Source organism: Drosophila eugracilis, unplaced genomic scaffold (assembly GCF_018153835.1).
Source record: "Drosophila eugracilis isolate 14026-0451.02 unplaced genomic scaffold, ASM1815383v1 contig_401, whole genome shotgun sequence".
In the NCBI taxonomy this organism is placed as follows: Eukaryota; Metazoa; Arthropoda; class Insecta; order Diptera; family Drosophilidae; genus Drosophila; species Drosophila eugracilis.
Window position 1 is genome coordinate 951,465 of NW_024573263.1, and position 13,943 is coordinate 965,407.

Genomic DNA, 13,943 nt, shown 5'->3' on the forward strand with positions numbered 1-13,943 from the left:
GCCAGCAAAGAAACTCTGGGCCAACATTTGTGCGCAATTACGAAAGGCCAAAACCAACTAGCTACAATGTGGCGGCCATCATAATTTCCATTCAGCCAGCACGGACAGTAAAAAAAAAGGAAAAAGGAAAAGACTGGCACCAGTAGCATTAGCAACGGCCAAGTAATTGCTCCAAATGGAGGGAAATGGAAAGGAAAGAGGGACTTTCCTTGGACCCATTCCAGGCCAAGACCAAAAGAGCTTATAATGGCAACTTTCAAGTCTCTTTCAAGAGGATTTCTATGGCGATAGTTTCTTTGCATCGGCATTCAAAAGGCTGCAATTGTAAGGAGTTTGCAGTCAGACATTCCTTTACCAAACTTAAGGAATTGATCTTTTGTGGCCCTCAGGCATTTTGTCTTGAAATGCGCGGTGTGTGCTTTAGGTTTAGTAAATGTCTTGGATTATAAATTATTTTACTTATTTGTTAAGCCTGCCAAGCTCAGAACTTAGCCCTATGTTATAAAAAAAATCTGTTTTATTTCTTAAAAATCTATTTTTAGTTATCTGAAAAGGAAAACAGAGCTTGATTTGTTGGATCAATTAAAAAAATGGAGCTGCATTTTAAAAGTTAAAGTTGAATATGCAAACTAGTTAAATCACCTTTAAGATAAACCCCCAATCAAATGAAAACAGAGTAGTCCGTGCAGAATTTATCTTGGCAGGCTGACAGGTCGCATTGAGCGTAGTTCAGCTGCCGTAGAAGTAAACCAGAAAGTGACTCGAAATAATTGAACAAAATTCCAGTAAGTACTTTAGGGCATCTCAATCTTGTGATTTATCCATCACTCCATCTTGTGGTAATCTCCCCCAGTCCAGTGACATGTCCGAACTGCAAGCATCGCTACTGCTCAATCGCCAGCTTTCCGAGCTGCAGCGCAATCCCGTCGAGGGCTTTTCCGCTGGCCTAATCAGTGACTCAGATATCTTTAAGTGGGAAGTGGTGATCATTGGCCCGCCAGATACTCTTTACGAGGGCGGTTGTTTCAAGGCCCATTTGAACTTCCCCAAGGAATACCCATTACGTCCGCCGCGCATGAAATTCGTCACCGAGATTTGGCATCCGAATATCGACAAGGCCGGTGACGTTTGCATCTCGATCCTTCACGAGCCCGGTGATGATAAATGGGGCTATGAGAAGGCCGAGGAGCGCTGGCTACCAGTACACACCGTTGAAACAATCCTCCTTTCGGTGATCTCTATGCTCACAGATCCCAATGATGAGTCCGCTGCCAATGTGGACGCAGCCAAGGAGTATCGTGAGAACTATGCAGAATTCAAACGCAAGGTCACTCGATGCGTTCGCCGGAGTCAGGAGGAGGTATAAGTGCACGGGAATGTACTAGACTGGGCAGTGACAATGATCCGGATCGGTCTATACATGCTAATCACGTAAATAAAGAGTGAAACTAGTTTTTTGAAGTCTGCGTCTTTGAAGTGGCGGAAATATCTTCTAATTGGAGTCACCAATTAGGGCATTGCAATATCTTTGAGCTTGCGCCCAATTCAGTGACACCTGTCGGCATTAATTACACTTAATCGGCTGGAAGCTACGGGGGAATTACCTCCCGGCATTGGCCGATCTTAAGCCAGTGTGCTTAATAGGCTTAGACCTCTTCTAGTTGCACACTGACACAGTTATGGCCCGTCGTTCTTTGGTCTGTGGTTTCCAGAGGAAAGCTGAGGCAGCTGTGAGCTGGCCAAGTGGCCGCTTTTTATGGTCTTCACATGGCGACAAAAATTTACACATGCACGGTGGAAAATAGAATTTCTTTTATGGCATTTTACATAGGTAACATCGGTGTTGCAATTTCACTTCATTTCATGATATTTTGAAAGTTTTTAACCAAGTTTCTTGCGATTTTTGTTTATGATACTTATTAGTTGGTCAAACAGCGAAATTCTTTTAAATTTTGAATTTAAAGTTCTGAATAAAGAGCTTTAGATGTATTTCTAAAATTCATATCTAGGTGTATTTTTAAAGAGTACAAAAATGTCAAGAGGAATCAAAACTTCACCTAACCGAAACTGATTTTCGTGCCACTGACTTCCTCTGATCTTTGGAGAGAGACCTATTCAACGATTTTTCCCATGTCTGAAAGATTCTTTGATATCTTTAAAGAGGATTTAAAACTAGTTAAAAAATAAACCATTGAGATCATTGTCAACCCAAAACATAAAATCAGCTTAGTAAAGTAAACCATCTTTAAGCTGTTTAATAAAATCATGAAGACATAAAATATTAATCCAAAATTGATTGGTTGAAAATGATAAAAGAAACTTTCCTGATTTCTGATAAGACAATTTTTTGTTATGGAAATAAAAACTGAATCAATAATAGTTATGGGTGTGTATTTTTTTCCTGTGCAGCAACAACAAATTGCCGATGTTGCTCTTGGTGTTGCTGCTGCTATTGCTGTTGCTGTTGCTGGTTGGTGGCTAGTGTGACAGCAGCAACATCAACCAATGGCTCTGTATTCCGGACTTGTTTTGGTGTAGCAAAAGCTCCTGGGCAACGACTCTAGAGTTTTAGCTGCCAGCATTTTTGTGGTTAGCTGAACTTGTTTTTGTTGTAGTTGTTGTTGTTCATGCTGTTGGTGTAATTGTTGTTTATTAGCAACAAGTTTTGCATTTTGATTTTTTCTCTTTTACTCTCGTGCCAGTGGCCCCACAGCCATTCGCCGCATGTCGCATTGTTTGGCCGTGAGTCAATTCCGGACCGGGATACTTTTTTTTTTGCCATGGATTTGGGGTGTGACTCTTAATAAAATATGTAAAAAAAAACCAACGACTCTGTCTGGCTAAAACATTCAAATGATCCCCGTGTGATTCAGCAAAATACCTCGAAAAATAAACTCCAAAACAGAATAAGCAGAAATCGGTGAGCGATTTGGAAACTGGGTAAATAAGGCCATGCACCTTCAATCGGCACAGCCACAAAAAATGGGAAAGAAAAAAATACGAAATCTTGGCGGCAATAAGCCATAGCCACAGCACAGCATCCCATGATCAACACACAACGATCGGCAAATAGTAAAAAACGAAAACGAAACGAAAGAAAACAAAGCGAGGGAAAAGAAAAGAAAACGACTTGAGGCAAACCAGCTCTCCAGAAACCAGAGATCACCGAGAAGATGATGCTATATGCTCGGCTCGACCTGGTGGAGATGGAAGAGATGAAGTCGGAGATGGAGATTCTTCTGGCTGCCGTCGAGAGTTAAAAACTCACTCAGCCAGTAGAAATTGAATTGATGGCTGGCCCCCGCCAGCAGACATGGGGATATATGGGTATGAAAACCGGATTTGAGCCTGGGCCCCCAACAAAAAAAAAAGAAGGCAGGGTATAAATTTATAAATAGCCCATAGCTTTCCTGATATTATGTGCAGTAAAATCTTCTAGCGGCTTTAATGGGGAAATCCAGGGTCAATCCGAAACAGGTAGCCAACTTGTATTAGGTCGAAATCATTAGGGTTTTCACGTTGAGGGTGGAAAAGGGCAAGTGAATTTGTGAGCATTTTAGTTTCTCAAGAAAAGAGATCCCGATTACAGACGATCCTTACCTACTCTGTAGTTTGTCCAAAATCCAATGGGTACCGCTCGTTGTTGATACTAGCGTGTTGCTGTGGTATTGGTGTGTGCGTTCGTTGCATACGTGTTAAGTAAATTCCAATATGTGGTCTGGACTGCCTCACGTATCTTGCAGATACTTGGGCTCAGAGGAGATACTGGTTTTTGGGTTTTCGTAAAGTTGGCAGCTTGTAAGCAGCAACGATGATTATGATTGTGATGATGATGGCGATGTGCCGATGCGATGATGAGTAATCCCGGCAAAAAATAAGGGTAAACACTAGCACTTTTATATTTTCAACGGTTAGTACAACCTTTACACGCTCGATGGTTTTGTCAGCCGTAAAACATTGCCGCGAGACGAATCACAAGAAATCACATATATATATATTTGTAGGGGTATATATATGTATTTGAAAAACTACCTGACGCGAAGCGTGCGCCATAAAACTAAAGACAAACACTGAACTGCCGCTGATGTTGTTGTTTTTAAAGCGCGGTCCGCTTACTTTCCGCTCGCGTTTAGCCCTCTCTCTTACACACTCTAACTCTCTAATTCTCCCGCACTCTCGGACACGTCCACCTGCGTCGAAGTCTCAAAGTAGTTTGTTTTCCTTTTCGACCGCACTGGCGCTATTGGTGTATTCTCAACATGTTGCTAGCCATCAGCAACATCAACAAACAGGTAGGAGAGAGGAGAGGAGAACATAAAACGATACGCATACTTACACAATCGCTCTCCCGCTCTAAGACTAACTACGTTGAAAACAAGTTTTCGAAATGCTGGTAATGTTGCTGGGAATTGCTTCTTGGCAACAATTGAAGTAGTGGCGAGATAAAAACTCACACATACAACATAATGGCAAATGCAATGTTGCTGAAACGGTAGATACATGTTGCCGTTGGAGTGCGGGCGTTTGTTGTTGCCGGCTTTTTGGCTGTGCCGGTTGTTGTTGTTGGTGCTGCTGCTGCTCGTTGGTCGTTGGCACTGCCCACACCCCCAATTTGTTGTAGGGTAGTTCGCCTGCTCTCTCTACATAGCATCTGCCTGCAGGGGTATATTGAGTTTATGTCGTGGTGTGGGAGGATTATTAAATTTGCGTATAAACAGGGACTAAAATCGATTCCACATAAAGTTTGTTTTATTCATTAGTTTTGAGATCGGTAACTTGGCAGTTCCTGAACCTGATAAACATATATTCAAATTCACTTTAACTTATAAAATGTTGTGATTTCTTAAAGAAAACTAACAGAACTGTTCATCATTTGGGAATCAATAAAGTTCTAAAGGAAATTATATGAAAAAAGTCCAAAGAAACCTCAAAAACATAAAAACACATTGTTTTATAAAAGATTCCTATAATAATTTGGCTTTATGTAATCTGTAATATATACTTCCAATGTCACTTTAAATAATAGATAATATTACTCATACATATTTCTAGATTTTTTCAATATTTTTATTAGATTTTATTAGTATTAATATCTTCCTAACCTTAAGTTGAAGATAAATGGATGATATTTATAATTAAGAAAATATATTTTACTATAGCACATATTAATCCTGTAACAACATAGAATAATGTTACTAACTATCTAAATTTCTATATTTTCCTGAATTTCAAGACGTGTGTTTTATTTTATTGTAATATTTATAATAAATGTTTTAGAAAAATGTTATGAATCGTTCAATGAAGTCCAAAGATTATAGATAGATCTACATCAATTCAAGACTTTTCTTTTATTTATTAAGATATCAAAATATAAAAACAAAAATAATAATATTAAATTCTACAGTATTCCAGCAGTCGAGTGGAACTGTTTAGTTTTCAAAGTTGTTATTTTCCAAGCAGTGCTACATCCGTTTCGTATTTACACTGAACGAACACAATGAATGCGCTTATTTGTCCCTCCTTCCCTGCCCCTCGAGATGAAGCCGCCTGGCTGGCGCTAAATATTTGATGAAGCTGCAAAAGGCAGACGGAGGGAGGAAAAGATACGGATAGCAGAGACCAGATACCAGCTTCCAGATACCAGATACAGGCTCAGATATACAGAGATGGCTTGATGCATAGACAAGCTGTCTGCCAGCTACTACGTCAGTTGTAGCTTTCCCGCTTTTCATTTGCCAAATGCAAAATGGATGTTCATCTCGGACATGTTTGCTCTCGACTGTCAACTGCTTGACAGAGTGGGAGTTTTTGGGTCGCTAGGAGGCATTGAGGCAGGTCAGAGGTTATGATGGTTTGTTACCTCTTGTCATTTACCTCATTTGCACTTGAGAATTTATTTCGGCCTGCGGTGGGCTACGAATAACGTTTTCATCTATTTACATTGACCCTTTCCTTGGGCACTTAAAGAAATGTTTGAGATTTCTAATTAAGTTATTTATGATTTTTTAGGATTAATTACTTAAAAAACTATAAAAATTAACAAAACTCTATCTGGTTTTCATAATATCTTAAAAATGATTTAATGGTCAATTTTTCTAATAATTGGTTGCCTTTTAAAAAGTTAATCTTACAAAAACATTAAGAATTCTTTGGCTTAATTAATTAAAAATCAGGAAGAAAGTGGAATAACTTAGTTTTAAATGCTATTAGCCAAAGTATGGAGATCTGTAAGTTTAAATTAACCATATTATTATAAGATTTTTTAAGATTTCGCATTTTTGTATTTGAAACTTTTTTATGTTTTGGAACTTACACCCCATTTTTCATAGTTCATGTGCCCCTTTACTAGTTGTTGTTGTTGACTTTGCCATCGTTTATCTTATCTGAGGAGATGTCGTCGCCGGATGATGATAGTACAGACAACGCCTTTGCATTTGTCTTTACCTCTTTATCTCAACGACCACCTCTCCTACCTGCCCCCTACATTCATACAACCATTCCACCATTATCCATGCCATATGTATGAATTGCTGGTGTGGCTGTTGGGCACATGTCTTGGCATTTCCATTTCCATTTGCATTTTCAACAATTGTCAATTGTGGAGGACGCACTGCAGCACTGCGCCGGCAAGGGACATTTGCATACGTAAGAGTGTGACGAGAGTACGTAACATTTGTCTGCACAACGACAAGCTCACTTTGATGCCATCAAAGCCGCCCCCAACTGCCAGGAAAAGCAACAGCAACAACAACATCATCCACAGCAACATCAACAACTACCAAAGTTTGTCCACATGCATTTCGTCTGGCTTTTGTTTGCCTCCCGTTGGTTGTCTACAATTTGCATAAAACTCTAAACGAATTTATTTAAAAAGCAAGTTTATATAGAGAGAGGGAGACCTGGTCATCCGCTTTAAGTTCACACCCAACCCAGGGACCTCATCTCCTTGACAGTCATTACACATTTGAGGACCACAAAAGCAGCCTGTCCTTTGAGCAGCAGGTGCACCACCTAGCATGTTCATGGGCAAACCAAAACACCATTCCTCTGGGGCAAAAGTTCTCCCTCAGACAAAGTGGGTGGTAGATGGTGTGGTGACCTCGGCTGTCGCCCGGCAAATGAACTTTAATTAAATGCTAATAGTTAAAGTTGCTTTGAGCGCACTTTTTAGACAGAGTTTCGGAGTAAATACGTAGGGTAGGTAAACAAGCTAAGGATGTGCTGCATGCTGCATGCAGTACAGGCAGCCGGAAGTGCCAGAGGTGTGATCTCCAGCCAGGCATCACTTGACAACGGAACTGTGTTCCCAAACTAAAGGCTGACTAAAGGGTGCAGGCTAATCCGGAGATTGTTTATATCTCAGAGGTGTTTACTTGATTGCGGTGATGAATTTTGTATTTAAAGACTGTGATTTGAAATTTTCTATACAATTGCTTAAAATATCTTTGATAAATATAACTTCCTATTCAGTTTTGTAATAAAAAAGTTAAACCAGCTAAATTTGGAACAAATTGTTACTTGTTTTTCTTGTCATTTAGATATTAATGTATATATAAATACATATTTTTCTTCAGAAGTTTTTTGAACACTTTTGTACTTAACCACACATATTTACTGTTGCATCATCAACTCCTATCAAATTTCCTAGTGAATTGAATTCGTGAATTTAAAGGCCAATCCCAAAAATATCCAACTGTGAGACATGGGAAAGAGATCTCAGAAGAACCACGTGCTTATGGTTTGCGTGGGTGCGTAACTCAATTTTACTCCTTATAATCCTTGAAAATTTCGTTAATTAATATGCAAATGGACTGCACAAGCAGGCAACCTTTGCCGCTCCCCAATTGCCGAGGCTGTTATGCGTGACGTCGTTCAAAGGGCTGGTCTGCAGGGGGAGTGGCACGTGGAGAGCGCCGGCATTGAAGGATGGCATTGTGGATGCAGTCCAGATGACCGAGCCCTGAATGTCCTGGCTAACCACAATATCCAATATTGTGGAGCAGCAAGAATTCTGACTCCCGAGGATTTCCTAAAGTTCGACTATATCTTCGGCATGGATCGGAGCAATCTGGCCGCCTTGAAGAGAATGGCTCCGGATTATTCCACTGCCAAGGTGCTAATGCTGGGAGACTTTGGACTAAAGCCGGATGAACGCGTCATTGAAGATCCTTATTATGTGAGAAAAAGTTTTTAGAAAATAATATTTAAACTACTAATAATATCATTGGAGTCTTCGACTCGGTAAAATATATATATGTATTTATTAAAATTAATTTTAAATTAAGTTAACAATTTAATTTTAAGCTTATTATATAAAATTCCTAAAATTAAAAAAAAAAAATTTTTTTAACTACAGAATATTGGCGAAGCAGCATTTGAGAAAATTTACCAACAATGCAAAATAGCGTGCCAGAATTTTCTGATTCAAGCGCGCCTAAAGCAAATTATTTAAATCAACGCCCAAAAACCACCTACGGGTTAAGTCATCCGGCCGGCAACAGCTGGTGGCTCGCGTTGCCAACTGCTATCAATATCCAGGGCTGGAAGATTCGGAACCCTCGCTCGTCAGCCGGAAAAAATCAACACACAAAATTTGTTTGTAAAAGAAGTGTAAATTGTTTTGAAGATGGTCAAAAAAGTGCTAATGATTTGTTTGGGTAATAAAGATATATAGTTCATTGAAATATAACTTGCAGTTTAAAAAGGTGAACCTCTGACATTGCAGGCAACATCTGCCGATCTCCCATTGCTGAGGTCGTGATGGTTGACACACTGGAAAAGGCCAAGGTCAAGGACGTAGAGGTGGACAGCGCGGCCATTGGAGGCTGGCACGTGGGTAACCGTGCTGATCCCAGGGCCATTAGCACCCTGCAAAAGCATGGCCTCAAGTGCACCCACATCGTTCGTCAGATCAAGAAGCAGGACTTCTCGGAGTTTGACTACATTTTTGGCATGGACGACGATAACATGAGCGAACTGAGGCGTCTAGCTCCCAAGGACTCCAAGGCAGAGCTTCTTTTGCTTGGCGATTTTGGCCTGGAGAAGAAGAACCGCATCATCGAGGACCCTTACTATGTAAGATTATTTTTCCAAATTACGTAGTTTACATTCTATATTATGCTAGAGATATAGGATATAATATGATAATGGTAGAATTTTAGCTACAAAAATCCGTAAACTATTTTGCAAGTTTCGACCTAAGTATGACCCTAAATTTCTTCTTTCAGGAACGTGGAGCTGAAGGCTTTGAGACCGCCTATCAGCAGTGCGTCGTGTCCTGTGCCGCCTTTCATGAAAGAACGCCTACAGAAGTAAATGATATGTAATGATTTTGTGATATAGATAAACTAATAAAAGCTGATACAAAACGTGAACCGGTTTATATATTATTAAATGAATCAGCTATACTATTCATCGGAACTTGCAGTTCCAAGTGTCAAAATGAAGGTTCTGTTTGTGTGCATTGGTTAGTGACAACAATTAAATGTTTAAAACACCAATTTAAATATATATTTAAGGGAACACCTGTCGCTCGCCAATGGCCGAGGCTATACTCAAGCATTTAGTACTAAAGAGGAATCTTGAGAATTGGCATGTCGATAGCGCTGGTCTCAGGAATTGGAATGTGGGCAAAGAGCCCCAAGCACGAGGGCAACAATTACTGAAGCAACATGGTCTTAAGACCAATCATTTGGGTCGCATGGTAATATAAATAACTTTCAACATCATGCTTCAGCCTTGTAATACTTCGATTATTTTATTTAGATAACTGTCCAAGACTTTTATGACTTTGATTATGTTTTTGCAATGGACGACAGCAACCTGTTGGAACTTCAGCAAATGGCAGCTGGGCTTAGTCCCAACCCTAAGTGCAAGATTCAATTGCTGGGAAGCTATATTGGACGCAAGGAGGATGAGATCATTCAGGATCCCTATTTCGTAACTTGAATTATCTTAATTTGGTTGTGTATGTTTAACTAAAAATGTTTACTTTTCCACAGAGTCAAGGCATGGGAGGTTTTCACACTGCTTTTCTGCAAATTCAAGAAAGCTGCGAGCGATTTTTGCAGAACTTTGCAGATAATAAATAAGATAATAAATTAAAAAGAGTTTCTGCTTGGAAATACATTCATCTTTTAGAAAAGCAGTGTCATTTTAGGCAAAATATACTTTATTTAAATAAGGATCCTGAAATTCTATATGTTAATTTTTTTTTAATAAGAAATAGCACACAAAAATACCTTCACTTCTTTGGTTGTTTATTTACCATTAAAAGTTCTCTTAAAATACACTGCCCTCCAAAACCTTGTCTATAAATCTCGACCAGGTAAGCTCCAGAATTTGGAAGGCTCGCGTCTTTTCCTCCTCCGTCAGCGTGGAAAACTTTACCGAGTTCCACACCAAAGTCTTCAGAATTCTTAAGCCCGCATTGTTAGGAGCCAGACTCATGATGGCATAGTAAAAATCATAACTCAAACCCTTGGCATTCCAGAAACCAGGATCATCGCTGCATATCACAATGGGCACATCAAGAGAGAGATATTGGGCACCTGGATGATTACGGAGGTCCCAAACCAAATGCAGCACCTGGTTCGAAATGGGACTAACCTCCACGGCAATCTGACGGGACTTGACGGCATTTAGGAGTATCGGATGCTTGGCCAGAGCATAACCATGGCCAATACGAGTGGTGTTAAGCAGCAGCGCATCCAGAAGATTGATGTCCGTTGAGGCACCGAACCAATCTGGAACGAAAAATCACTATGTTTTTGGGAATATTATATGATTCTACCACTTACTGGTCTCTCCTCCGTGCAGGAAAAGACGAGCTGTTGGCGGCAAATCCCTCAGGGCAGACAATAGAGCATATAGTGGCTTTCCCTTGTCCTCCTGACCCACCAAGTCAAAACCCACCACAAAGTGAGGCAGTGCGTGGCTGTAAAATGTCTATGAAAGTATAAATTCCTAATTTATTCTTCACAACTTACTGCAAATGCCTGAATTCTTCTACTGTTTCCCTAAGCTGATCCATTTCATAGCCACGATAGACTGCAACAATAATTTTGATTCCCAGAAAGTCGGGATGCAGCTTCACAAACTTCTCATTTAGAGAGTACAGTTCACGGATGGTACGCTCTCGGGAAAAAGTTCGACCACTGGCGTCATACAGCTAAGAAGAGAAGAGAAGAGTAATTAGTTTTGACTAACTAGATGATAGGTATATAGTTTCTATAGAATTCGTTATTCTTGCGTGACTCAGTATTGTGGGAAATTCCAATATTTCGCTTTTTACTTTCTCATTGTTTTTGACAGATACCTTATATGGAAGTTATAAAATATAGTCTTCTTTTTTAATACCTTGACTTACATTAGGCTATAAGCATATTTAAGCCAAATACCATCCGTTACTAACCGTTTTGCAACTAGTGCGAATCTCAGCATACATCACATTATCATTGTAAAGCTCCTCCAGCATTTGCCAGTGATAAGCTCGAAAGGCGGGCAAATAGGTTAGGGCATCGCCTATGATATCAAACATATCCTGGAACCGATCCCAAACTTGGGTAATTGTAGGAAACTCCACTATAAAAACATTGATTTATCAAGGACTAGTCACTGAATGATTACCCCAACTTACGCTCTGGAACTGGGGTATATAAGTTGATCAGTCTTTCGAAATTCTGATCATAGATCCGGCGATCCAAGGAGTTGCGACGCTCATCAGACACTCGGACATAATCCGACTGACATTTGTGCTCCTTAGGTGTCCTTCTAAAAGTCAGAACACTCCGTCCCGTAGCTGTAGTGCAGCGCAATAATCCAGGCATGTACGATAAATCATCTACTACCCACTTGGAACTCACGGAGGCGGTATTGTGAAGATGGAGCACCGCTCCCTTAGGCATCTTCTGCAGAAAACGAAAGACTCCGCTTCTATCGATCAGTGGCTTGGCCTTAAAGAAATGCAAGGCTGCTGCATTCTGCTCTGCATTTCGAAATCCTTGGGACAACTCTCCCAGTTTGTACTCCATGAATATGTCATCGACTTTGGCCTCCTGGGAGTTTAGATATGTGTGTCCACCAGTCATGAGCTCCTCCTCCGCTAAGAGAACAGCCTGGCGAGCTTGTTCGTAGCCTATGGTAGGATTTTATAAAATTTAAATGAAAACACAAATATAAGTTTAAAAGTTTATGTTATTAATGGAATGGAGGGGGTTTATGTTTCACAACGATTCATAAGAAACATCATAATATATATATAAAGTTCTTTAAAACAAATCCCTTTAAAAATAACTTTCTTAAAACATACTAAGCGTGGTTTGTGCCTGGATTTGAAGGTGTAAAACCAGGAACACTATACAAAACAGCAATCTCTTCATCATGTTAAAGGATTTCTACTATATCCACGATTTATTTGTCAGTCCTTTATAGCTAATGAGTTCACTATCCAAATATTGACACCCAGGCACGTTGACTTTATATTTATTGACTCTGAACTTGGGAACGTATTTTCTCTTTTTCTGTGACCGTTCGCCCGAAGTGTCCGATTAGAACTGTGGATACCATCGTCGGAAGCGGGTGTTCCAACTGCTGTTCGGGCGAAGAAAACAAAAAACAAACTATAATTGTGACAAAATCATTCAGCGAAGCCCATGCTCATTAAAAGATTAGACCAGAGGTGTAGCTGTTAGGGGGCCAAAAAACCTCCGCGAGACTCTTAACGGTTGAAAACGCTCCCGAACGCTCGAAGCGAATTGCCGAAACAAATTCATTCTAATAGCTGGATTGTTTGAATATCATTTTTTTGTTTTAGATCTATGATTGCGGCTGTGTGATTGAATGCCTCCCGCGCATATTAAGTGATTTAAAATAACGAAGAAGCGCGCGCGCGCCCATAGTTCACTGATTTTTAATTTTTTTTTTTTTTGCTATTTTGGCAAATTTTCACTGACGTTGGCGGACGCGGTTGTTGGTTTCTAACAGCATACGACGATGGAATTACAAGTTCCTCGAGTGCTCCGACCTTATAGAGGGGTTTGAGATGCTTATTTACGGTAATAACAGATGTGTCAATTATCCCTGCTTAAACACCAAAAAAAGGTTGCTCGAAAATGACATGTAATGTTTACTTTTCGTTGATTTGTTTCAATATTATATTGTTAAGGGAATAATATTGTTTTGTCATCAAGCTGCTTTTGTTATTACTAGAAACAAATTCATAAGCAAATATTGTGATAAGGAAATTAACACGTAGAAGATTACAAACCTATTCATTAAAGTTACAAGTTTGGATTCCTCAAATAACATCCTAAAAATGTGCTAAAAACTGATAAGATTGTCAAATTTCTCATAAAAGTAGAAGAAAAAGTAATGGAAGATGTTGTCTTAATAATTAATAATAAATATTACACAAGATTATACATGATTACCTTTCAATGATCGATGAACTGATGCCCTCTTTTCTAGTATAGTTTAGAATTAAATCAACGAGTTAAACTTAACTAAGTTTGTTAATCCATAATATCTATGATTGATTCCAACTTTAAATAATGTATTCAAATATTACAGAATTTAAAAAGTTCTCATGATAGAGATTTTATTTCCAGGAGATTTCTCTTTTATATGATCGATGGCCTGATGCCCCCATTTCACGTTCAATGTCAAGTATAATTTCGGCGGGTAAACAGAGCGCAAATTGGGTTAGTCAACAATATGCAAAAATATACCCACTAACCCGATGTATTTACATATGTGTATAAAAATATAGCATTACTTATCAGTATAGCATAGATGTTCGGCAATGTGGTTCCTCGTAATGCCCTATATAGTATGTGTTAAGCTTTTCCTAAAAATATATATACAGTATAGCTATTTGTGTAGGGCATTTTGGCACTGACCATGCTACGTCATGAAATTTATTTGCAAATTGGTTGAGGGGCCAG

General features: G+C 39.4%; 5 protein-coding genes across 5 annotated transcripts; 4 read left to right on the forward strand and 1 right to left on the reverse strand.

The window, feature by feature from the left end:
- Positions 1–672: 672 nt before the first annotated feature.
- On the forward strand, positions 673–1,461 carry LOC108116873 (ubiquitin-conjugating enzyme E2 G1). Its single transcript, XM_017228964.2, has 2 exons — positions 673–785; positions 854–1,461. Exon 2 carries the CDS (start codon positions 863–865, stop codon positions 1,364–1,366), a length of 504 nt encoding a protein of 167 aa, XP_017084453.1. The 5' UTR covers positions 673–785; positions 854–862; the 3' UTR covers positions 1,367–1,461.
- A 6,097-nt stretch (positions 1,462–7,558) lies between these two features.
- LOC108116993 (low molecular weight phosphotyrosine protein phosphatase 2) lies at positions 7,559–8,472 on the forward strand. Its single transcript, XM_017229158.2, has 3 exons — positions 7,559–7,748; positions 7,824–8,176; positions 8,357–8,472. Exons 1-3 carry the CDS (start codon positions 7,703–7,705, stop codon positions 8,450–8,452), a joined length of 495 nt encoding a protein of 164 aa, XP_017084647.1. The 5' UTR covers positions 7,559–7,702; the 3' UTR covers positions 8,453–8,472.
- Positions 8,473–8,512: 40 nt separating this feature from the next.
- Positions 8,513–9,374, forward strand: LOC108116994 (low molecular weight phosphotyrosine protein phosphatase 1). The gene is given in 4 exon segments (XM_017229159.2): positions 8,513–8,657; positions 8,726–9,075; positions 9,228–9,287; positions 9,289–9,374. Coding segments are annotated over 4 exon segments (468 nt in total). The 5' UTR covers positions 8,513–8,626; the 3' UTR covers positions 9,316–9,374.
- A 3-nt stretch (positions 9,375–9,377) lies between these two features.
- LOC108116992 (low molecular weight phosphotyrosine protein phosphatase 1) lies at positions 9,378–10,246 on the forward strand. The gene is made up of 4 exons (XM_017229157.2): positions 9,378–9,466; positions 9,519–9,703; positions 9,766–9,939; positions 10,002–10,246. Exons 1-4 carry the CDS (start codon positions 9,394–9,396, stop codon positions 10,089–10,091), a joined length of 522 nt encoding a protein of 173 aa, XP_017084646.1. The 5' UTR covers positions 9,378–9,393; the 3' UTR covers positions 10,092–10,246.
- A 21-nt stretch (positions 10,247–10,267) lies between these two features.
- Positions 10,268–12,532, reverse strand: LOC108116990 (adenosine deaminase 2). Its single transcript, XM_017229155.2, has 6 exons — positions 12,311–12,532; positions 11,639–12,136; positions 11,414–11,583; positions 10,989–11,170; positions 10,800–10,936; positions 10,268–10,745 (listed from the first exon to the last, which is right to left on the reverse strand). The coding sequence occupies exons 1-6, from the start codon at positions 12,381–12,383 to the stop codon at positions 10,282–10,284; spliced, it is 1,524 nt and encodes a 507-aa protein (XP_017084644.2). The 5' UTR covers positions 12,384–12,532; the 3' UTR covers positions 10,268–10,281.
- Positions 12,533–13,943: the final 1,411 nt, after the last annotated feature.